At 41.6% G+C, this 25,562-nt stretch overlaps 3 protein-coding genes across 4 annotated transcripts; all 3 read left to right on the plus strand.

Annotated features, from left to right (window-relative positions):
- Window positions 1–816: 816 nt before the first annotated feature.
- On the plus strand, window positions 817–2,151 carry LOC124112752. Its single transcript, XM_046472880.2, has 3 exons — window positions 817–905; window positions 1,180–1,285; window positions 1,527–2,151. The coding sequence occupies exons 2-3, from the start codon at window positions 1,198–1,200 to the stop codon at window positions 2,084–2,086; spliced, it is 648 nt and encodes a 215-aa protein (XP_046328836.2). The 5' UTR covers window positions 817–905; window positions 1,180–1,197; the 3' UTR covers window positions 2,087–2,151.
- A 2,780-nt stretch (window positions 2,152–4,931) lies between these two features.
- On the plus strand, window positions 4,932–8,076 carry LOC124112753. Its single transcript, XM_046472881.2, has 5 exons — window positions 4,932–5,033; window positions 5,177–5,270; window positions 5,943–6,098; window positions 6,243–6,339; window positions 7,489–8,076. Exons 1-5 carry the CDS (start codon window positions 5,028–5,030, stop codon window positions 8,027–8,029), a joined length of 894 nt encoding a protein of 297 aa, XP_046328837.2. The 5' UTR covers window positions 4,932–5,027; the 3' UTR covers window positions 8,030–8,076.
- Window positions 8,077–10,934: 2,858 nt separating this feature from the next.
- On the plus strand, window positions 10,935–25,197 carry LOC124112771 (ethylmalonyl-CoA decarboxylase-like). 2 transcript variants are annotated; one of them, XM_046472909.2, is made up of 4 exons: window positions 10,935–11,078; window positions 12,518–12,583; window positions 17,725–17,895; window positions 23,424–25,197. In XM_046472909.2, the coding sequence occupies exons 2-4, from the start codon at window positions 12,541–12,543 to the stop codon at window positions 24,101–24,103; spliced, it is 894 nt and encodes a 297-aa protein (XP_046328865.2). In that variant the 5' UTR covers window positions 10,935–11,078; window positions 12,518–12,540; the 3' UTR covers window positions 24,104–25,197. The 2 variants fall into 2 exon arrangements, with proteins under 2 accessions (XP_046328865.2, XP_046328866.2); XM_046472910.2 differs by having other exon boundaries at window positions 10,937–11,007.
- Window positions 25,198–25,562: the final 365 nt, after the last annotated feature.

Raw genomic sequence — 25,562 nt, forward strand, 5'->3', positions numbered from 1 at the left:
GCGGTCTGTAATTAATCGAGTCTGGACCAGACAATCCAGTGATTGATATCAAGAACATCGATCCACGCAATTAGGATCGATGACATGCGTCAACCAAGTCAGCGAGCCTGACCACCGGATCCCGTTAGTCGCCTCTTACGACAAGCATAGTCGCCTTTTACGGCCAGCATGGGTTACTGAAGACCTATTCTACCCCGGATCTTCACGGGCCTAAACGGCTTTACAGCTGGATTATCGAGGTAGGATGTGAAAAGGGAGCCTTGTGGCATGATAAAGTGCCATTAAATAGCAGTTGTCCTATTGTCATCCTAATTGCTGCTACAGGGAAGGAAGCCATACTAATATTAACTCAAAATAGAATCATATGCATTTATTGCTGGTTTTAATTAACGATACACTTGATCCAATTTTACGAGGATGTATTGTGCAATACATTCAGTTCATCCTCGAAAGGGGCGGTCGGTTCGCTCGTCACGCCGAAGACCCGGGTTCGATTCCCGACATGGGTACAATGTGTGAAGCCCATTTCTGGTGTCCCCCGCCGTAATATTGCTGGAATATTGCTAAAAGCGGCGTAAAACCATACTCACTCACTCATCCTCGAAAACAGGAACGCCAAGGTTTGTCGAATGCCAGGAAGTCTTGCATTCGTCACCACACGCCCCTTTCCGTAACCTGCAAGAAAAGCGGCTTGTCCCGGAATAACACGAGTTGGTCACGAATGGAAGTACTGCAACGGAAACGACCGATTCTTTGGTCGCTAGGACGTCACTAGGAGGTATTATGACGTCACGCTATTGTCTGTCATTGTCTCAGCTTTGCTGCAGCAGCATCAAGACACGGATCACGCCTCTTGAGTTTTGTACCGCTACGGATAGATACTACAGTCAATAAGCTTTACAAAGGTAGGAAAATGTAATGATTCGTTTCATTTCATATTCAATAATGATAGGATGAACGGACAAGTTCTGATCAAAGAGGATGCCTAACGTTGCATTGTCGTTCCTTGTTTCGCACAGGGAACGTATCTCTATTACTGTCGTAAGTCTATGTTGAGATGCGAGGTTTAGGTTTAGTTTTTTTTCGGATTTGTGGATTAAAAGGTAATATGCATCTTTTATTTCCACTATAAAAACCAGATGTTATTAATAGAGTAATACAATAATGCATATTTTCCAGTCATTCACTGAGACCAAGATGCCGGTCGTCAGACTCCTGTCGAAGTCTGAGTGTGAGGGGTTCGATCCCGAGGTGGCGGAATGTTTTGCTCCAACAGAACCAATAGGTAGGTGTACGATCTTATAAGTTCAAAAACATATTCGAACCAAAACTTACCTATAATAGTTGATTCCGAAATCAATTCCCTTCTATAATCAGGGTTGACAAAGACCACGTGTTTCACAACCGGTCAAAGAATATTAGTTTACAACATCAACATGATTTTGTCAGACAGTGTCAGGTATAAAATAGGAATATATTTATTAATATTTTTAGATTCAAATGACAGCTATTTGTACATATTTCAGAATTCCATGATTCGGCTCCAAAGTTTGCCACAATCAAGCCAACTCCCATCCGCCCCGAGCCACCATTCCAGTGGGACTGTGTTAAGGAGGACAAACAAGCCAAGGAGCACGAGCTCCACGTGCAGCTAATGGCTGTCCTGGCCGAGGTGAACACTCTCCGCGCTGACCTCCGAGATGCTGGACTCCGTTCTCAGTCTCTGGACCTGAAGAACCTTCATCTTCAGATGCAAGTCAGACAACTCTGGGACCAGAAAGTCTCCCTCAGGAAGCAGGTGCATCGCTTGGTGAAGGAGGTGGACATGGTGAAGGGACAGCGTGGGCACGGGGGAGAGGGTGAAGGATTTGTCCACAACGACAGGAACACATTCATGTCTCTAGAAAAGGACAATGTGTCAGCCAGACACCTCAGTGACCTCGCTCTAAGTGATCTGTCCTCTACAGCTGATGTGTCGCCAACAACAAACAACTCCTCAGAACTCTGCAACGAGGGACACCATGCAGTCAAATCTTTATCTGTGTTTGGTCGAATTAGGAAATTGTTCAGAAGAAGGAAATCATAATTCTATATTCACATATAATTCAAAATTGTATATATCGAACTGATTAACTGATTAAAACTGATAAGTTAGAACTATTCTGTCATCTTGTATATTTTCACGACACGTCAAGTTTTCTTCGGGTTTTATCTGATGCAACTTACGCTACAGTTTTGGTTGTCCAGTTAAAACCAAAACTTGTGAAAGAGGTGTTGTGTATACTAGATTATGATTGGTCATCGGGTTTCAAATCATAAAAATATATCCCCAATGCAAAAAGCTGGATTTACCATCTTGAGTGAGTGAGTGAGTGAGTATGGTTTTACGCCGCTTTTAGCAATATTCCAGCAATATCACGGCGGGGGACACCAGAAATGGGCTTCACACATTGTACCCATGTCGGGAATCGAACCCGGGTCTTCGGCGTGACGAGCGAACGCTCTAACCACTAGGCTACTCACTAGTGAGTGAGTGAGTGAGTGAGTGAGTGAGTGAGTGAGTGAGGCTAAATACCACTTTCAGCAATAGTTCAGCACTATCACGACAGGGGAAAACCCGAAATTGACTTCACACATTATTCCAAGGAAATCTAACCCTGAATCGTGACACACCAAAGCCATGCTACTAGCCTACCCCACCGCCTCAGGCTGTACGGGGTTCAACAGGTTGTTAATATGGACTCATCACATGTACTTTGTGATCATCTATGTAAATAGTTGTCGATAGAAAAGCAACCTTCGTGCAGTGGATACAAACAGGTCTATTTGGATACAAACAGTTCTATTACAAAGGTCTGTTAAGCACATAGAGTTACACCTCGTCCGACCAAATCAGTGACCAAAAGTATGAAACCGATATACAGTAAACTACGGTTATAACGAACTCAAAGGGACTACTATTTTTAGTTCTTTATAACCGTAGTTCGTTATAAGCATATATACAGCATAACTACAGCAACTAGTCGGGACTAAAAAGTTAGTTCGTTATATCCGTCAGTTCGTTATAAGCGTGTTCGTTATAACCGTAGTTTACTGTATGTGCATTCGGGGCATAGATACATCAGCAGATCTGATAGACTTGAAAACGGTGTCCAGAGTCGTGCCATGATCCTCAGGTCGTGTGTTCGAATCCAAGATTCTCCCCGATTTGTACATTTAGTGAAACCTTAGTCACACTAGAGACGGAATGTTTATTCCTGGATAGTCGAAATGCATTCTAAAACTTCTGACTGCATTCTGAGTGCATTCCAAATATTCGGGCCCATTCTTGTGGCCGGCCCGAATGTTTTGCTCATGCTCAAAACATTCGAGTTTCATTCGAAGTGGAGAAATATCGAACGGCATTCGAAGTGTATTCTAACTGTACTCTGACGGCATTCTAAATATTCTTACGGCATTCCAACAGCATTCGAAATATTTTGATCGCATTCGAGGAAGAAACGAAACGACAAGCCACTACAAATCCTGCCAGAATGTCCCGAATGCACCTCTAATGCATCTCGATTGCTGCCGGAATCTATTTCAATATTAAAAGAATTCAGCTGGAATGCACTTCGAATGCCGTTCAGAATATTCGATTGCCCCTCGAATGCGGCTCGAATGCACTCGGAACGTCCCGATTGGCCATCGAATGAGTGCGGACGTAATTCAGAACACCGCCGTATCGCATAAAAACGCGGCCAGCTACCGCTGGAACGTCAGTCTGCATTGACTTTAATTGATTTGAATGGAAACTGTAATATGTTTGTAGAAACACAGTTAGAATGTTATACAAAGAGGCTGCAACAAAGGGGGCGGTATGCTACACATACAGTTTAGTAAATGATTAAGACTACATTTTAACCACGGACTCTCTGTGGTGCCTTTTTCGTCCTAATAATCTTACGTTTGGTGCCTTTATTAGGCAGAGTTGACCCCAAAACACTTATCATTCATTAAACGTACAGTTACCACTGACAGTAATGGTCAACCAATACAGCATATTCCCTAGAAAAGTTTATGTAAAATATTGGTAATCGATTATAACTGGATTGATGGGATGGAACTAGCTAGTTCTAGTCAAAGAGTGACGATTAATACCCAACACTGTTTCTGAAAGAAATATTGACATCTTGAAACTTGATGCTGGTCACAGTCGTTGCCCAGTGATTCTATTGTACTTTATTTGATAGGCTTACAATGGTTAAAGAAGAATGACACATTTACACGCCGAATATGATGTATGAGGACTTTTATTTTCTATTCATGCTTCGACATTGTCCGAGGTTATAAATAAGTCAAGAAGCTGCAAATTTGGAGTTTTTTTATATGTTTTTCAGGCTAACACAAGCTATAATATAAGAAGCTTCAAACTTCTCACACAAAATATCAAAACAACGACGTTCCTTTTATCTTGACAAAAAATAACAACAGGCACAAGGCATATTTAGCTGAATAATGATTGTAATTTACACAAAATATGTCAATGGTCCAACAAGAATGACAAAGACCTTTCCCAGCACCACATATCGTAAAACAATTTAAATTTAAATTTTAAAACATATAAAGATCTTCACTTGTTTTAATTATTGATAAAAATTGCAAACTTTCTCTTATCGCCCCTGGTATCAAATTCACAATACACTTAAATAATTGCACTTGTTTTTTTAATCAGTCTTCAGTGTATTCTTGCTGAGATGACTTTGATAGTGATATCCGACGACTATTAAAGGCAGGTAACTCTCGATGACCTGATGTATCTCGCCTACCATATATAATCGTCGCCAATCACTCGAAAGATTCCGCTCGATTCCGAGTTGACCCGAGTGAACCTAGTGTGAATACAGTTACAATGACGTAGCTACTAGATATTGTGACGTCATGCTATTGTACGTCATTGTCAATCGCTACTGCTGCAGCATCACGACACAGCTCTCGTTCATCAAGAATGTCACGTCAAACATAGAACAGAGCCATCCTCTCCTCAAATGGCGGTAAGAACTAGGACAGCTTTTGATTTGAATCAAGGAGTTTTCGACACAAAGCATATGTTTCCAGAACGGGGTCAATGATTTTATATGAGTAAGATAATATAAAGTTTCCCCAAGTCTGAAATTATTAACTGCATTTATTTCAGTTAAACTTGCGAACACTGGATGCCTTGGTTCTGCCGAAATTCGAGGAATATGACCCTGAAGTGTGGGGTTTCTTTGTTCAAGGAGAACCAAAAGGTAACAGCTGTCTCTTCTGATAATTTTCTGTTTATAAGCGAGTATTTAGCTAAAACACAAACCAGTTGAAATTAATAACTGTCTCTTTCTTCTGATTATTTTCTTTTTATTAGCGTATATAGCTAAAACACAAACCAGTTGAAAATGAATATCTGTCTCTTCTGATAATTTTCTTTTTATAAGCGAGTAGTTAGCTAAAGCACAAACCAGTTGAATATGAACATACATGTATTCTGTTGACGGTCGGTATTTATTAACAAAGCAAACTTTTATCATCGAATTCTAAGCCTACGGTGTTGGTGATTTATAGATGTTGAATTTCAAAGTTATGGCTACTCGCATTTATTTCATGGCGCATTTTAGGCTAGTGGTCGACACTTTCATTAAGTTCATTGAGTGAGTGAGTGAGTGAGTATGGTTTTTACGCCGCTTTTAGCAATATTCCAGCAATATCGCGGCGGGGGACACCAGAAATGGGCTACACACATTGTACCCATGTCGGGAATCGAACCCGGGTGACGAGCGAACGCTTTAACAACTAGGCTACCCGACCGCCCCCATTAAGTTCAATGATTTGTCGTTAATTGTCATGCTGCGATGTCGTAATGCATTCTGAAACAGTCATCATTTCCCATCAGCTGAAACTGTACAGCTACGCACTCCTTATTTCAGAGTTCCACAGCACTCCCCCGACTGGTGTTATCAAACCAACCGCAATCCGTTCAGTGCCTCCTTTTTCCTGGGACTATGACGGGTCATACATTCCGGGTGTGGCAGCATCGAAACTAAACTCGGCCTTCTGTCCCGTTACTGCAGATACCTGGCATGGTGAGTATATTCCACAGTTAGCTTTACTGCGAAGGTTAACTGTTATAAACGAATGTACGCCCTTCAAATCGTAATGTGTGCAGACAAACCGCACCCGGAATAATGATTACATTGTTTTGATATTTGTGTCGTTACATTCATCAGGTGCGGGGGAAGTGTCATCTGCAGGTACGGATGTTAAGAAACTCCTCAAATCCATGAAGATGACGGAGAGACAACTGAAGTTTCAGTTGCTCCAAAGGTGAGAACACATCACTTCCTCCACAGGCTATTGTGTGTTGTAGTTTACATGCATGTACATTCAACTGTGTAATCGTGTCACGTTTTGAGTGGTAGAAGCATTGGCAACAATATCTTCCGACACGAACACATTAAGATGACAGAGTGTTTTGAGTCATGCATGTAATTAACTGTAATTAACGCCTCTTTGAAAGGTATTACTGTTATATCACGGCATGCCAGCTTGGTGTGGCAATGCCCAAGATTGGTGCAGTTTATTGACATTTATAAAACTCTGATGAAAGATACGAGGGGCGTTCAATAAGTTGTGCAACTTCAATATAACAAGTCGCAGAATAGCTTTTGCACTTTTATTTTTCAATATAATCTGCGGATTTCTATAAAAGTGGTATTAAAAGCTTGAAGGACAAATGGAAGAGTGTATTGAGGTGAATGGAGATTATATTGAAAAATAAAAGTGCAAAAGATATTCTGCGACTTGGTTTTATATTGAAGTTGCAAAACTTATTGAACGCCCCTCGTATACTGTTCAAAGCGGTGTTGAACCAAATTCACTCACTTACTCGCAAAACAAAACACGTAAACCCTTAACCAATCTCATTAAAATCAGATCTTCTTGTTCTTGCTGTGTGTAGCGTTAGAACTAAGATCTGATTTTAAAGAGATTGACTCTTAACTGGTCTTGTCAAGGAGATATTGCACTGTATTGAATTAGTTGATTCCAAAGGGGTAACTATTTTAACTAATTAACAAGAACTTGTGAACACTAGTGCATCAACAGAAAATAGCGTAGATGAGCGAGTTTTAACAGTATTGCAGTAATAACAAGGGCGGATCAAGCATTTTTTAAATGGGGGGTAGGGGGCGGTAAATCGTCTCTCACTCGGTAATTTTACTGCCTACAACACACTACATTTGATTTTCAAAATGGGGTCCTGACCCCCTCCCCCCCCCCCCCCCCCCCCCCCCCCCCCCCCCCCCCCCCCCCCCCCCCCCCCCCCTCTTGATCCACAGCGTGTAAGCATGTAGTTTGAGGAAAGTCTAAAGTGACGCCAGGTCCCTGGCGTTTACCTTTTGGTGAAACCATTGCATCGCAAGTCTTCTTATGCCAAATCGCCTCGTTTATCTACCAGTGTACGTTTCCTTACAGGGCTCAGATGTATGAGAGAGAAGATGAGCTCAGTCAAGACAGGATGGTTCTCGTTGCTGAACTCCGAGACATGACGGAGTATGCCGAGATTTTGGAGCAGAAGAACCGAGATCTGAACACACATTTGAGACGAGTCACAGAGGAGAACAAGTCTCTCAGCTCCCACGTGGACCGCTTGGTGCGGAACATTAAGATGGTGGTGGCAGGGGAACTGCGTCAACAGAGGGGGGAGGGGGAAGGCCCCGGGGGGCTTGCTCAGAGGGTACAGGTCAATGAGGAGACTGGGATTGACCAGCAGGAGAGTTGGACAGACCTGTCTCCTTACGATAGTGACGTAAATGTTAATGAATCGACCCATGAAGATATCGATGGGCGGTTCCATTCACCGACTCGCCACGGTGTTAGTAGTGAAGTTCGGCTCATCAACGAAGATACTCCTCCTCTCGTGTCTTCAAAACGCAGGACAAAGAAGTCACAGATACCGAAATCTCTGTTTGGACGTCTCAGGGGTGCGTTCGGGAGAATTCGGGGTCAGATTTAACCTGGGAGAAGTGTATTTCAGGATGGAAATTAAAATTGTTAAAGTTATTTAATTTATCTTTTTATTGCGATCTATTAATGAACCTGGGATGAACGGAATACTTTGATGAGTGAGTGAGTATGGTTTTACGCCGCTTTTTCGGTGTGGCGAGCGAACGCTTTAACCACTGGGCTACCCCTCCGTCCCTGTGATTATGAAGTGAAATGGGAGTACAAGGACAAGTTCACAAAGTACTGCCATCTTGTAATCTGAGTAAAACTCCCCCCTTGCGGTCTACTGAACCTGGAACATAGCGGACGTTTGTTTCTTTGTTTGTTGTTTTACGCCGCACTCAGCAATATTCAAGCTTTATGTAAAATTGCTATATTCGAGTCTGGTGCAGACAATCCAGTGATGGATAATTAGCAACGATCCACGCCATCCTGACCTGACCACATATAAGACCCCCACTTCACGAGCATATGCTTGTGGAGACCCATTTTAACCCGGTATCCCTATAGGTAAATGGGGTGGCGTTAACTTGCCATCATTATCCCAGTAAACCTGCACGTGGGGAGGCTGTGCTAGGTATAAACGTACTCATCCTTTTGCATGCAGGGTACATGCGGTTTTATGCGTTCCTCGTTAGGTTTTATACCTCTCGCCTCCTGCTCGGGGTGCATGCAGAGCACATGCGGTTTTATGCGTCCCTCGTTAGGTTTTATACCTCTCGCTTCCTGCTCGGGGTGCATGCAGAGCACATGCATGCGGTTTTATGCGCTCCTCGTTAGGTTTTATACCTCTCGCCTGCTGCTCGGGGTGCATGCAGAGCACATGCATGCGGTTTTATGCGTTCCTCGTTAGGTTTTATACCTCTCGCTTCCTGCTCGGGGTGCATGCATAGCACATGCTTGCGGTTTTATGCGCTCCTCGTTAGGTTTTATACCTCTCGCCTCCTGCTCGGGGTGCATGCAGAGCACATGCATGCGGTTTTATGCGCTCCTCGTTAGGTTTTATACCTCTCGCCTCCTGCTCGGGGTGCATGCAGAGCACATGCATGCGGTTTTATGCGTCCCTCGTTAGGTTTTATACCTCTCGCCTCCTGCTCGGGGTGCATGCAGAGCACATGCATGCGGTTTTATGCGTCCCTCGTTAGGTTTTATACCTCTCGCCTCCGTCTCGTGTATAAAACCTAACGTGGAACGCATAAAACCCCTTGTACCCCTCGTGATCCTGCTACAACAAATATTCCCGCTACAACGAAGTGAATATGCAATGTGAGTTGGCTGTGTAAACACTTCTGTCTGTCTGTCTGTCTGTCTGTCTGTCTGGACAGAGTACATGTTAGATGTTGTTATTTCAATGTTATCTCTTCCATGCTGTAAAGATTCCATATTGTTTAACCAATCTCATCAAATTACTTTACCTCTGTACACACCAGAAATAAAGTAAATAATATGAAGTTTTATGCAAAAGAATAATTTTACTCAAATTTTGACCACCTTTTAAATTATACGTATTATAAACAAGCCTTTGTACTTAGTCTTACGTCATGTTGTCCAAAGTTCTGGTAAACCAAACTCTGTCCCACACTTCTTTATAATTTAAGACGATGATCAACCAATCGTGTTCTCGGACACAGGGAAAGTTGAAATGTTAAACGAATAGTTTTGCTCTGTTTGCAATACAAATCCAGAGAAAGAAACTGTACCTTACTTTGAACCACGCACGTCTAGTTTCTCATGTACAATTAGTGTTACGGAAACAGACATATCTGATGTAATTAAGAGTCTCCATGTAAACAAGGCTCGAGGGACAGACATAATTAGCCACAAATTATTATATAAACGCTAATCATGTAAACATTTGGGGAGAGGATATCTAAGTTGTTAAAACGTGTGCCCAATTCTTTTCCTTGTGAATAAAATGAAAAACATGAATATATTTTTATCCTAATGAAGTTCTATAACTAATGTTACTAGTATGTATTTGTATATATGTATATGCTCACATATACTATGTATAATTCTTATATATTTGTAGTAGTAGTAGTAGTAGTAGTAGTAGTAGTAGTAGTAGTAGTTACGCATTCTCGCTGAACATATCTATGTCTGTATGTGTGTACATATGTATAAGCATCTTTTTTTCAATTCTCTGTATCACACGTTGTTATTTATGAGACTTGACTTGACTTGATTAATGATGAAATGAGGAAACTAAGGGGCCTCTGAGCAGGTCTAGATAAACCCCTGCAAGTGTAGTGTTTGTTTTAATACAAAATATGCGACACAACGATTGAGTTTTGTCGTCTATAATTTTAGGGCGGTGGGGTAGCCTAGTAGTTAAAGCGTTCGCTCGTCACGCCGAAGACCCGGGTTCGATTTCCCACATGGGTACAATGTGTGAAGCCCATTTCTAGTGTCCCCCGCCGTGATATTGCTGGAATATTGCTAAAAGCGGCGTAACACCATATATTTACGGCCACACGTAAAACTATAGAGTGAGTGAGTATACTCACTCTATAGTTTTACGTGTGGCCGTTTTGACTTTTGTTTGGTGGTCTTTTTGACTATGGGTTTTGACTTTACACTTTTAAGGCCGTTCTGACATAGGCCATTTAGACCTGCTCCCGCTCCGACTCGATTATTTACAGTCCGCCGTCGAACACATACCTGGACCATTGCTGAATGTAGTGTAAAGCAACTCACCCAACTAACTATTTGTAACCTTAACCTATATAGAAATTGGAATCACATTCAATTTGTACCATTTATATACATTCATATTCATGTATGTATGAATCATTTCAAACTAGTTTTCCAAGAAAAAAATAAATAAGCACGAGACTCGAACATGCCACTATAAAGATAGGATCGAAAAGAATGCCGTTCGACAAACTGCTGAATAATAAACGAGAGTTACTTCCCTTGCGCTGATGACTGTCGAGCCAACAATCACATCTAAACGATAGAAGGCGTCCTTGACATGTAAATTTGAGGGTATTAAATACTTTGAAGTGTATATTACAACTTTTATCGCACATACACTCGTAAGTCAAAAACACCTGTTGGTAAGTACCGATAATTAAAAGAGGTTATCGTGTCAGTCACTGGCCCAATCGTTATCAGTAATCAGCTGGTAATCAGCTGAGTGATCATTGAAATAACAACATTCCCCATCACACGATACTGTCTGTCATTGTACGTACGTATACAATGTACTATAGGGAGCCCAGGTCTGACGGATCTGGCATTAGTTTCTCTCCGATGCCTTTGTCAGTCGCCTGCTATTTTCCAAATACTACAAATATATCCAGTAGCGCCTATAAACAGTCATTCAATTTATGGATTATAAATCAGTCATTTTATGTTTTCACGCTAATATGTTAAACAGTGAACATGTTTTGTTTCTTTGTTGTTTAACGCTGCTCTCAGCAATATTTCAGCTATATGATGTTTGTAAAGAAACAAGTCTGGACCAGACAATCCAGTGATTGACATCCACGCAATTGGGATACGATGACATGCATCAACCAAAGTCAGCGAGCCTGATCACTCGATCCCGTTAGTCGCCTCTTATGCCAAGCATTGTCATCTTTATGCCAACATGGGTTGCTGAAGACCTATTCTACCCCGGATCTTCAATGGTGCAGTGAACATGTGAAAGTTAAGAATTAGAAATCATGTCCAAAGACATTGTTGTGCTACTACCAACTCTGCACATGTCTTTTACAAAAGCCCTGTCTGATCTTGAAATGGAATGTTCAAAGCGTTGTGTATATCAAATGGTTGATGTTATTATCATGATACACGTACCAGTGTGCATAGCTGACATGTTGCAGGCCAGTTTATACATGGACATTTGTGTAGTGTTTTAGGAGATATGTTGGAGAAATAACATATATCAAGGCATCATCTGAAGTCTATTAGATGATGGGCAGTGTCTTTGGTCCCACCTCGAACAATGATAGAATGCAGTTAAATTTGCATGTCATTAATAGTATGTATACATGTAATGACCATGACATTAAATACATCAAACCACATCTGTTTATAGCATATGTAGAGTACACATCCTGTATGTGGATGTGCCTCCACCCTATACAGCGATTTCATCAACTGACACATGTACTGTTGTGAATGGTCTGCATCTTAAATCCAATGTAGATCATGCCCATGACAAGACACCATGTCACTACAATACTACAAACCCATTCAAATAGCAAAGGCACTTACTACCTGTGAATATCCATGTTAGAACTGATTTTTAGCAACCCATGCTTTTCTGAGAGGCGACCAACAGGATCGGGGGGTCAGGCTTGCTGACTTGGTTAATATATGTCACGATATCCCAATTGCGTGGATTGATTCTCATGATGGTAAGCACTGGATTGTCTGGTTCAAACTCAAATATTTAGACCGGCGTCATCTAGCTGGAATATTGCAGAGTGCGGCGTCATACAACAAACAAACTGAACACCTGTAGTGACGAGGTCTTTGTGTGTTGCAGGTGGAGCGGAAGGATCAACAACGATGATGCTGGCCAGGGTCATTGGAATCTCAACAGCGAAATATGGTAGATATCACTTGATTAAATTTTAAAACACAGATGGTGAAGCTTATGTTAGAAGTGACAATTTTTCTCAGACTCTTCTCACACTAACCCACACCACACATCGATAGGCCAACAGTTTTAGTTCACTCGTCTTTATAATGACAAAATATTGGGCAAATTTCTACTAGTCCTTATTGTACTGTAACTATTGGGCAGTTAGGCAAGGACTACAGGACGAGTGCCAATTTCTAATGCTGCTACACACAACAACTGAAGTAATCACAGAATTAAACAGAAACTTTGTCCTCTTGCTGCTGTTCTGTTTCGAACATTCACCTTCAGCTAACTCAGTGAAACAGTTGCAGTTCATTTGAGGATTGACTGTGGATTTTTTTAGGTATGAATAAAAAAAATGATGTGCAAACTGTATGAAACCTTGTAGTTTATTTTAGACTGCTGTACGGTGGTGTGTACAGAAACCAGTGAAGTCATGTTATAATGTCACGGAAAGCGTGTTGCGCCAAAGCTTAGCACTTGAACAATAACACAATCCTTCCTTTTTTCTTTAAAATGGACAACTCCAATGCATAACGAACTAATAAACAATAATAGGAAGGAGTGGAAATGTGTCAACTTTAAAGATCAAATCTCTGTGGCTGGTGGATGGTGGGGAGGTTGGGGTGGACCATGTTGCTTAGCTTAGTTTTTCCTCAGAGGGGGCTGTGACATCGCCGTGTTTTTCAGGGATGACTCAGGCGTGGTGTACATAGCAGGCTGATTTAGGTGGGGAACTGCACTTTCCTTTATCAGACTCGAATTGTCTCTTTGAGGGGAAATGTCACAGACCTCGGCACTGATGAGGTGATCAATATGGACGTGCATGTCACAACCGCCAGAATCTACTATGTAGCTGACAGGACCATGTCTTTCTATCGCTATTTCCATGGTCCATCTATCTGGACCTTTAAATCTTCTCATGGCAACATCGCCTCCGCGATCAAAAAGTTCTTAACTTCTTTGAGCCTTGAGACAGTTGTTGCTTCTCAACAAAGTTGCACTGCATATTAGGTTGGAGCATGTTGAGTTTTATGTCACCCCTTCAAAACTGGTTGTATTTGTCAGGTGTTTAATGCTAAATTTGGTATGAAATTAGATCCTCCTCTGTTTCAAATATTGTTCCACAATGATGTTAATCGACAGATGGTTGAAAATGTTATTATCATGTCAAAACTCGTTGTGAGGCAAGGCTTAGCGTATGACATTACGATGATTTCTGTTGCCGCTATTTTTGGCAAATGGAATAAATCTCCAATCATCACTATTATTTCATATTTCAGGTGTGTACTCAAATCAAACAAGAGACACACTCCCCAGTAAGGCCTAGATCATGTTTACCCTACTGTTTCATGTATGAGAACACTAGAAAGTATGTATTTGTCAGAAATTAAAATCTAGGTCTCATCATAAGTTAATCATCAAAATCTGTTCTTAGTATTAGTAGTTCAGTGTTTTGCGGTCAACGTGTCGGTTGTCAGTTTTAGGTGCTTATTATGCACTTTAATGAATCCTTAGAGTCTGTGAACTTCAAAAACTTATGGGATGTAATGTTATTAATACAAAAATCAGAAGTAAAGCAGTGAAGCATATATTTTATTACCGGATGTGGGGCGGTCGGGTAGCCTAGTGTTTGAAGCGTTCGCTTGTCACGCCGAAGACCCAGGTTCGATTCCCGACATGGGTACAATGTGTGAAGCCAATTTCTGGTGTCCCCCGCCGTGATATTGCTGGAATATTGCTAAAAGCGGCGTTAAACCGTACTCACTCACTCACTCACTATTACCGGATGTTGCATGATCAAGGTCACAGGTCATCATGCATACTGTATGTGGCAAACCAGAAATAAGGTCAAGGTAATACTTTGATTACGTTACTCAGAACAGCTTTACGAAAAGATCATGTATCTAGGAACGCTTTATGTTTTTAGATTAATAATATTTTGGAACATTATAGGTTTGTATTTTTAGGTATGTATCAGTTCGAAATTTACAGTTTAACAGTACTAAATAATCCAATCTAAAGAAAGGCATTATTAAAGGAACATTGTAAATATTTCATTATTATATGATGTGAAATGGTTATTGTTTAAATTGTTCTGGTATCCTTTATTAGTTATGTTGTTACACACAGTCCTTGTACAATTTGGTAGGTGTAACCAGTATCCTTTCAGAAGGTAGTTGAGGTCCCACATTACAGTATTGTGCAGTATAAGTACACACATGTATTAGGCATACTAACAAAGAATTATATGCTGTATGTGTGGAAAGTGAGACTCTATTATCAAAATATCAAGTAAAGGGAGATAACTCTGTAAAGCTCATGTGGACCATGTGATCTAAGGGAGATAATCCAGTTCATCCATCTCTTGTACTTGTGTACTGTATGACAATGATTTCTGTTGCCGACATTTTGGGTAAATGGAAGTGGAACACTGGGGTTTCTTGTGGACTGTCGTTTGTTCCGGAGGGGTAGACTTGAGAGGAGATCAGCATTTGATGCTCTTCAGCATTCCTGAACTGGATGTCATATGAACAGGCTGCCAAAATTAATACCCATCTTTGCAACCTTGGACCTGCAGGTGTGGGCCAGGTGTCTGTGGTCCCAATATGGCCAACAATGGCTTGTGATCTGTGGCAAGTGTAAAATGTCTACTGAACAGGTACTTGTGAAACGTTTTTACACCAAAAATGAGGGAGAGTGCCTGCTTTTCAATCTGTGCGTAGTCCTGCTGGGTCTTAGTAAGTGTTCTCAGGGCATGCACTGCAGGTTTTTCTCAACCATCTGGCAACACATGGGATACGACAGGTCCAAGGCCCATAACATGAGGCGTCACAATCTAACTTCAAGGAAAGGTCAATATCAAAGGTTGTCAAGAAATCTGCAGATGGAAAAGCTTTCTTTGCCTTCTCGAATGCATGTCGACACGAATCATCCCAAATCCATTCTACTCTATCTTCAAGGTGGTTGTTGATATGATAAAGAGTTGTCAGCATATCAGGAATGAATTTTGAGTAGTACTTTAGCATATCCAGAAATTACCTTATCTGAGTTTTGTTTGTCAGAGGTGGAGTGTCAACTTACACAATTACAAAATTAACTAGGTTCACAAATCAATACAAATTACTGCACAGCAATAACAATGGCAGTATGCAATGAGTGGTAGTTCAATATTCAATGGCAGTGTCAAATACAAAATATGATGGCAGTGGTGATATCAAAAAGTTAAGTGATAATAATATTCACCTGTTCGCAACAGTGGTCAAGATTCCGGGATAGGCCTAGGCTGGGAAAGTGATCTTCACACAAAAGCTGGTCTTGATGTAATGTCAAATGAAATGTGAGATGAGAGAGTGATGCACCCGCTCAACTTATAAAGTCTAACCAGCTTTCAGCACTTTCCACACAGTGCTTGACAAGTCCAGTGTCACAAGAGCAGCCCAGACTATTCCACTTTTCGCATAACGCTTGACATCCATCCATGCTATTCCGGAAGTTTACAGATAATTTGAGCACTTTAATACGAGAACATCCTCACCACTGCTTACATTAAATAGTACTTCATTCCTGACAAGTAATCATTGTCCAAATACAATGCAATGAATTTCTACTGAATCTAAACAGAAACAATGCAATACAGTTGCAATCATTGTTTAATAATAAAGTACACTGACAAAAAGCAATGTCAATTAGAGGAAAATGTAGTGACTGTCACAAAACAGAAAAGGGGGAGAAATGTATAACTAGATAGTTTTCATTAATGGGGCATTAGAAGGACAGTATTAAATCGAAACAAAAGCAAAATTCCTTCAACGATTCAGGCTGAAAGTATGGGTTCTGTAAACATCTCCCATATAACACCGGTACTTGCCTTAATGAAGTTAGGATTCAAATACACTAGGTGCGCAGCATTAGAAATTGATTACCACAGAAAAATGAATGGAAAGATTTGTCTTGAATCATTGGAACATCAGCTCCTTCCTGGTCTGGACAGCCTAAGCATGATAGTGATAGATAACGCAGGTTACCATAACATCCGCCTACCCAAAACTATAACTAGAACTAGAGGCAGTTTGAAAGCCACAATACAAGAATACCTTCCAACTCGCAGTGTTCATTTGAAACTGTCTAAGACAAACCTGCAACTCATGGAGAAAATCAGAGTAAGAAAAACTCCTATACAGTATAAGACAGACAGCCTTGCCGACCTTCGTGGTCATATTGTTGTACGACTGTCCAATACCGTTAACTCCATTTGATCTGATCTGACCAAACTGCAAGGATTTTGTGGCCTGACACAACACGACATTCTAACTGTTCTTGGGCCAGGATTAAAGTTCACCAGTGCTGATAATCTCATTGTGTTATATATACAGGTTTCAAAGTGGTGTCAAATGAAACTTACAAATTACCCTAACAGAGGAGGATTTTCCTCTGTTAAAATTGTATCAATGGCCAAACTTGTCAGAACCAAATTGTTCGTTTGGCGATTTTGACTTAGGCATAAAGCAATTTTAGAGAATTTCACAAGGTCTAGCAGATGAAAAGCATGTCAACTACAAGCCGAATTTATGTCAAACCAATTATTTACAGGAAAAAATAAATACATCATCTCTGCCTAGGCCAAAATTTGTGAAAATGTTTGATACACATGTACACATCAAGCAAGTGCCTTTTAAATTTTTTATTTATATTTGTTGATTAAACTGCAATGTTGATAAGACTAGGCTCATCTTGCTACATTTTGTATTTGATTTAAGGAATTGTTTAAATTTGCATTTTATTTTATGGATTTATCGAAAATATAATAGAAAGTAGCATTGTCTCTTCTAAATGAAAAATAATGTTTATTGAAAGTACCATTACTAATTCACTTAGGAAGGTTCAGATAGCTTTTTTATAATCATATAGTGTCGTGTTACTATGGATAGTTGATCCTGCCACAGTTCATCATGATGGTAGCTGTACATAAACTTAAGAACAAACCACAGTTTCTATTGATACAATGAAAAATATATGACAGACATGGACTTGATTTTGTGATTTATAGACTTTCAAAAAGGCTTAAGAAACCAAGGACTTTTTGTTAGACCTGATTCTAATTCTAGGTGTGTCCAGGTTTGTCCGAATGTCCACTACTCCTCAGGCCCCAAACCTGGATGACATCAGAGATCTGCTGAAGAAGTACCCAGGGGGCAGTGTTGACCTTGACCTTGACTCCACGTCAGGCATAGCAGTCCTCTCTCTCAACCATGTGAACAAGATGAATGCTATGTCAGGTAGGTGCTCTCAAATATTATTTCCTTGGTTAAAGTGCTAAAATGAAAGGTTGAGAGACTGAAGGTCAGAAACAAATTATGTACTGAATTTACTACGTTCTTTTAAGATAACTATTGATGAGAAAGGTGTATTTTCTTCTGAATTAAAATTTTCAAGAGTAGGGTTGAAATAAGCATAATCACAATCATAAAATATTTTTTATCAATTTCACTTTATTACTAAGTCAAAAGTCATGCAAGAATCAGAAAATCCAGGGTTTGAATCCCAGATTCATCCTGACTTTACTCTTGGTTTTACTCACATGTAATCCTGCATGTGGATGTCACCAAAATAAACCTAGAATCTGCATCAGTTAGGGCTTTCATCTTCATATTGAGCTGTACTGATGGGATATAACTGAATTACTTTTGAAAGTGGCATAAAACCTCCCTCACTCACTCACTCACTCACTTTTGATGATTCAGACACTGCCCACATCATCATAAAGTTCATTGCACATTTTGTTTTTGTTTCCATTTTCAATTTTTTTTGTGCATTGTGTTTACATGGTTTAAGTATTAGGATTTTTATATACTTTTGAAAATGGAATTAAAAACAAAACGTGCGGCAGCTTTATGATGATGCGGATGGTGCCTGAGAACCAAGACTATTATTTTTTTTAGCCTAAGCTTGTATATTTGAAGTTAATGTACAAAACACCAATCGGCATCACTCACTCAAAGCTAAAAATAAAATTTGTAGTGCCTCACTGGGGGTCACATATGGTGAATCCTACACCAACACACATACCAATAGAAATTGTACTGACCTGAACTATAAGGATTCCAAGGAAGACTGGAGCCTATCTACCCTAAACATGTCATAAAGGGTATATAAAATGGAGATTTGAGTGGCAATATGATTGAAGGCTGTAAATAGTCACCGGATGAGTGATCAGGTTGAAAGACTGACAGTTTCACTTGAGCTGGTAGTGGTGATGTGTTATTGTGCCCTGTGAGGTACACCAGACCTGCAAGATGGCGTGCCCTCCACCACATCCCCTGAACACACATGGGTATCACGTGCCTGTGTTGCTGGTGAACACACATGGTGTCACCTGGCTGATGTGTTGCTGGTGAACACACATGGTGTCACCTGGCTGATGTGTTGCTGGTGAACACACATGGTGTCACCTGGCTGATGTGTTGCTGGTGAACACACATGGTGTCACCTGGCTGATGTGTTGCTGGTGAACACACATGGGTGTCATGTGGCTGTGTTGCTTGTGAACACACATGGTGTCACCTGGGTGATGTGTTGCTGGTGAACACACATGGTGTCATGTGGCTGTGTTGCTGGTGAACACACATGGTGTCACCTGGGTGATGTGTTGCTGGTGAACACACATGGGTGTCATGTGCCTGTGTTACTTGTGAACACACATGGGTGTCATGTGCCTGTGTTGCTTGTGAACACACATGGTGTCACCTGGGTGATGTGTTGCCTGTGAACACACATGGTGTCACCTGGGTGATGTGTTGCTTGTGAACACACATGGGTGTCATGTGCCTGTGTTGCTTGTGAACACACATGGTGTCACCTGGGTGATGTGTTGCCTGTGAACACACATGGTGTCACCTGGGTGATGTGTTACTTGTGAACACACATGGGTGTCATGTGGCTGATGTGTTGCTGGTGAACACACATAGGTGTCACATGGCTGATGTGTTGCTTGTGAACACACATGGGTGTCATGTGCCTGTGTTGCTTGTGAACACACATGGTGTCACCTGGGTGATGTGTTGCTGGTGAACACACATAGGTGTCACATGGCTGATGTGTTGCTGGTGAACACACATGGATGTCACCTGTCTGATGTGTTACTGGTGAACACACATGGATGTCACCTGTCTGATGTGTTGCTGGTGAACACACATGGGTGTCGTGTGCCTGTGTTGCTGGTTAACACACATGGTGTCACCTGGGTGATGTGTTGCTGGTGAACACACATGGGTGTCGTGTGCCTGTGTTGCTGGTGAACACACATGGTGTCACCTGGGTGATGTGTTGCTGGTGAACACACATGGATGTCACCTGTCTGATGTGTTGCTGGTGAACACACATGGGTGTCATGTGCCTGTGTTGCTTGTGAACACACATGGTGTCACCTGGGTGATGTGTTGCTGGTGAACACACATGATGTCACCTGTCTGATGTGTTGCTGGTGAACACACATGGGTGTCATGTGCCTGTGTTGCTTGTGAACACACATGGTGTCACCTGGGTGATGTGTTGCTGGTGAACACACATGGATGTCACCTGTCTGATGTGTTGCTGGTGAACACACATGGTGTCACCTGTCTGATGTGTTGCTGGTGAATACACATGGTGTCACCTGACTGATGTGTTGCTAGTGAACACACATGGTGTCACCTGTCTGATGTGTTGCTAGTGAACACACATAGGTGTCACCTGACTGATGTGTTGCTGGTGAACACACATGATGTCACCTGTCTGATGTGTTGCTAGTGAACACACATGGATGTCACCTGTCTGATGTGTTGCTGGTGAACACACATGGTGTCACCTGTCTGATGTGTTGCTGGTGAACACACATGGTGTCACCAGGGTGATGTGTTGCTGGTGAACACACATGGTGTCACCTGTCTGATGTGTTGCTTGTGAACACACATGGTGTCACCAGGGTGATGTGTTGCTGGTGAACACACATGGGTGTCACATGACTGATGTGTGGCTGGTGAACACACATGGGTGTCACATGGCTGATGTGTGGCTGGTGAACACACATGGGTGTCACATGACTGATGTGTTGCTTGTGAACACACATGGGTGTCACATGACTGATGTATTGCTTGTGAACACACATGGGTGTCACATTGCTGATGTGTGGCTGGTGAACACACATAGGTGTCACATGACTGATGTGTGGCTGGTGAACACACATAGGTGTCACATGACTGATGTGTGGCTGGTGAACACACATGGGTGTCACATGACTGATGTGTGGCTGGTGAACACACATGGGTGTCACATGACTGATGTATTGCTGGTGAACACACATGGGTGTCACATGACTGATGTATTGCTGGTGAACACACATGGGTGTCACATGACTGATGTGTGGCTGGTGAACACACATGGGTGTCACATGACTGATGTGTGGCTGGTGAACACACATAGGTGTCACATGACTGATGTGTGGCTGGTGAACACACATGGGTGTCACATGACTGATGTGTGGCTGGTGAACACACATGGGTGTCACATGACTGATGTGTGGCTGGTGAACACACATGGGTGTCACATGACTGATGTGTGGCTGGTGAACACACATGGGTGTCACATGACTGATGTATTGCTGGTGAACACACATGGGTGTCTCATATGACTGATGTGTTGCTTGTGAACACACATGGGTGTCATGTGGCTGATGTGTTGCTGGTGAACACACATGGGTGTCATCTGGCTGATGTGTTGCTGGTAAACACACATGGACGTCATCTGGCTAATGTGTTGCATGATGAACACACATGGGTGTCATCTGGTTGTGTTGCTGGTAAAACCCGCATGGGTGTCATCTGGTTGTCGCTGGTGAACACACATGGTGTCATCTGGTTGTGTTGCTGGTGAACACACATGGTGTCACCTGCCTGTGTTGCTAGTGACCACACATGGTGTCACCTGTCTGATGTGTTGCTGGTGAACACACATGGTTGTCACCTGTCTGATGTGTTGCTGGTGAACACACATGGTGTCACCTGTCTGATGTGTTGCTAGTGAACACACATGGTGTCACCTGTCTGATGTGTTGCTAGTGAACACACATGGTGTCACCTGTCTGATGTGTTGCTGGTGAACACACATGGTGTCACCTGTCTGATGTGTTGCTAGTGAACACACATGGTGTCACCTGTCTGATGTGTTGCTAGTGAACACACATGGTGTCACCTGTCTGATGTGTTGCTGGTGAACACACATGGTGTCACCTGTCTGATGTGTTGCTAGTGAACACACATGGATGTCACCTGTCTGATGTGTTGCTAGTGAACACACATGGTGTCACCTGTCTGATGTGTTGCTGGTGAACACACATGGTGTCACCTGTCTGATGTGTTGCTAGTGAACACACATGGTGTCACCTGTCTGATGTGTTGCTAGTGAACACACATGGTGTCACCTGTCTGATGTGTTGCTAGTGAATACACATGGTGTCACCTGTCTGATGTGTTGCTAGTGAACACACATGGATGTCACCTGTCTGATGTGTTACTGGTGAACACACATGGATGTCACCTGACTGATGTGTTACTGGTGAACACACATGGATGTCACCTGACTGATGTGTTACTGGTGAACACACATGGATGTCACCTGTCTGATGTGTTACTGGTGAACACACATGGATGTCACCTGACTGATGTGTTACTGGTGAACACACATGGATGTCACCTGACTGATGTGTTACTGGTGAACACACATGGATGTCACCTGACTGATGTGTTACTGGTGAACACACATGGTGTCACCTGTCTGATGTGTTACTGGTGAACACACATGGATGTCACCTGACTGATGTGTTACTGGTGAACACACATGGATGTCACCTGACTGATGTGTTGCTAGTGAACACACATGGTGTCACCTGACTGATGTGTTACTGGTGAACACACATGGTTGTCACCTGTCTGATGTGTTGCTGGTGAACACACATGGATGTCACCTGTCTGATGTGTTGCTAGTGAACACACATGGTGTCACCTGACTGATGTGTTACTGGTGAACACACATGGTTGTCACCTGTCTGATGTGTTACTGGTGAACACACATGGGTGACATCTTGGTCCCAGCCCCAACCTGTCCTCCTGCATCATTTTCAGTAGATTTCACTCTGTACATATAGGTTTAAGGTTTTTTAACAGACTGGAGACATTATTTTTTATGGAGACTGTGGAAATCAAGTCACAATTTCATTGATATGATGAAACCCTAAATCCACACTGGATCATACTTAAGTATCATATGATTTGTTGTTTCATAGACACTATACCTTATTTATCAACCAAACTGTGATATCTTAAAATTTAAGTTACTTTTCTGTTGTTAAATTTCCTATTGTGCAAAGTGCCTTGGTTGTGTTTTATGTCAATGTTATCTGTGCTGACAGATATACAGAATTGTTTTTTGGTCCCGGCCATTACTGTATATATGTTGTATATTACTACGGTAATAACAAACTAGGTTGTTTTACTGCATTGTGATATTTGTTACAACAAAACCTTTAAACATGTTAAACTTATTGTGGCTGCCAATAGTTCAGTGGTGTTTGTGATACTTTTGGCCCTCTACATAGCCAGTTATGCATGTACCATTGTCTGCCTGCACATGTGAGAATGTCTCTGGTTAGTGGAGATGTCTCTTCATTCTGCTTATCCTTCATTGCCCTTGTTAACCTTTGTGATCTTATATAGAATTCCCAGAGAATTTCAAGTGAGCTACTTCTTGATGTTATTGCATTTTTGTATTGCAGGTCAGATGATGGTAGAATTGACTGATAGAGTTACTGAACTTGAGTCATGGTCAGAAGGTAAAGCTGTAATCTTCACAGGAGCTGGCAACACATTCTGTTCTGGAGGAGACCTTTCCACTGTGAGAGGGATTTTTGATCCTGAAAATGGTAACCAAATGTGCTACTACATGCAGAACGCAACAACCCGTTTCTGGAACTTGCCTTTGTTGACCTTTGCCCTTATTAAAGGGAGAGCACTTGGTGGTGGTGCAGAATTGGCTACAGCATGTGACTTTCGACTGATGTCTTCATCAGCCAAACTGGGCTTTGTCCAAGCCAAAATGGGAGTGACTACTGGATGGGGAGGGGGTACTAGGCTTGTGAAGCTGCTTGGCAGAACCAAATCTCTTAGTTTACTGTGTAGTGGGCAAGTGCTAGATGCAAAGACAGCCCAAGAAATAGGCCTTGTGGACCATGTGTTGGAAGATGTGGAGTCTGAACTGACTGATGTCAAGAGACTGATAGCTAGCCAATATTGCAGTCCCGATAGAAGCATTGTTAGAGCGATGAAAAGTGTTGCTACTGCTGCAAGTGATAATAATGTTTGTGAAGCTTTGGAGATTGAAAGGAATATTTTCCAAACTAAATGGGGAGGCCCATTACATGTTGCTGCTATAAACAACAATGTTAAACACAAATAGTTGAATATTAGCAAGAATGTTTTTGGTGTGAGAGAGAATAGTGTGAGTGGAAAATATTAAATAAATTATCATGCATTGTTTCAGTGTTTGTCTTCTCTAAATTAAATGCTGAGAAAATAAAAGACTTTGCTTGGAAAATACATAAACACAACTCCAGCCCGAGTGAACAAGTTACAGCTCTGGGACAGCCATCAGTGAATCAAGTTGGACCAGATAAACCTGTGGGAATAGTGTGAGCATCATTCTGTGCAGTTGTGTACAATGACAGGTAGCAGCTCTGTGGTTCGTCTTCCTCCATTATCCAGTGACCTGGGTTAGAATAGGTATCCAGTACTATTGATTTTCAGAAGAGGCTACGAAATGGGTTGGTATGCCCAGTCCAGATTTACAGATCAATGTGTTGGTTTGTCGTTTAACACCACACTCTGCAATATTCCACCAATATGATGGCAGTCGGTAAATAATCAAGTCTTGACCAGAGAATCCAGTGACTGACAGGAGCATTCATCTACGCAATTGCGATATGATGACATGCATCAACCAAGTTAAGTGAGCCTGACCACCCGATCCCACTAGTCCGATCTTGTGACAAGCATGGCTGAAGTTGAAGACATATTCTCGACCCGTATCCTCACGGGTATTTGATCTATGTGTACAGATAGAACATTGCTGACTGTAACAGCAACAAACAACAGGTACGACCTGGGTAACAACCACTTAGAACAGTATTTCAGTAATATCATGGCCTGTCATCTTCTTGTAAAAGGAAAGTCCAAAGTGATGCAAATTAGGGCTGACTAAAAAGATTGATAACTAGAATTATCGTTGATGTGAAGAAATATTTACTATGATCGATATGAAATTGTGCCACTGATATCTTACATAATGTATTGTGATGAAATAAAGTTTTAATTTATCGAAGCAGACTTGTTATGTCCATTGCCAAAGATGGCAAGCAACTGATTTTGTTATATCATAAATGTTGACAAAGTAATCCATGCATATATGTGTCACCACTCAACAAAGATATGGATTTGCTCCCTTAAGCATATTTGCTCAAAATTACTTCTCCAATATATTTATTGTTAAGGCTACAAAAATAAATCTTGGTTCTCAGGCCAGCATCATCATAACACTGCACGTTTTCCATTTTATAAAACAAACAAAAAATCCTTAAATATACCAAGTCCAACAGTAGTCAAATACTGGATTCCGGTATTTTACTCATAAAGGAATACATTTATGTAGGGAGGCCCTTTCCCAGGTTGATTGTACACAATTGTTTATTTGGTAACATTAGTTCCCCCCCCCGCCCCCCCAAAAAAAAAACACACTTCCCACCCACACAATAGTTTCAAAAACATTGCCTGAGAACCAATTCTTTTATTTTTTTTATGTCTAATTGGTCGATATTTAGTTAACGATTATCAATCTCTAAGATCGATATCGATAGCCAGCC

This window comes from Haliotis rufescens, unplaced genomic scaffold (assembly GCF_023055435.1).
Source record: "Haliotis rufescens isolate VD_foot unplaced genomic scaffold, xgHalRufe1.0.p SCAF_2, whole genome shotgun sequence".
Lineage (NCBI taxonomy): Eukaryota > Metazoa > Mollusca > Gastropoda > Lepetellida > Haliotidae > Haliotis > Haliotis rufescens.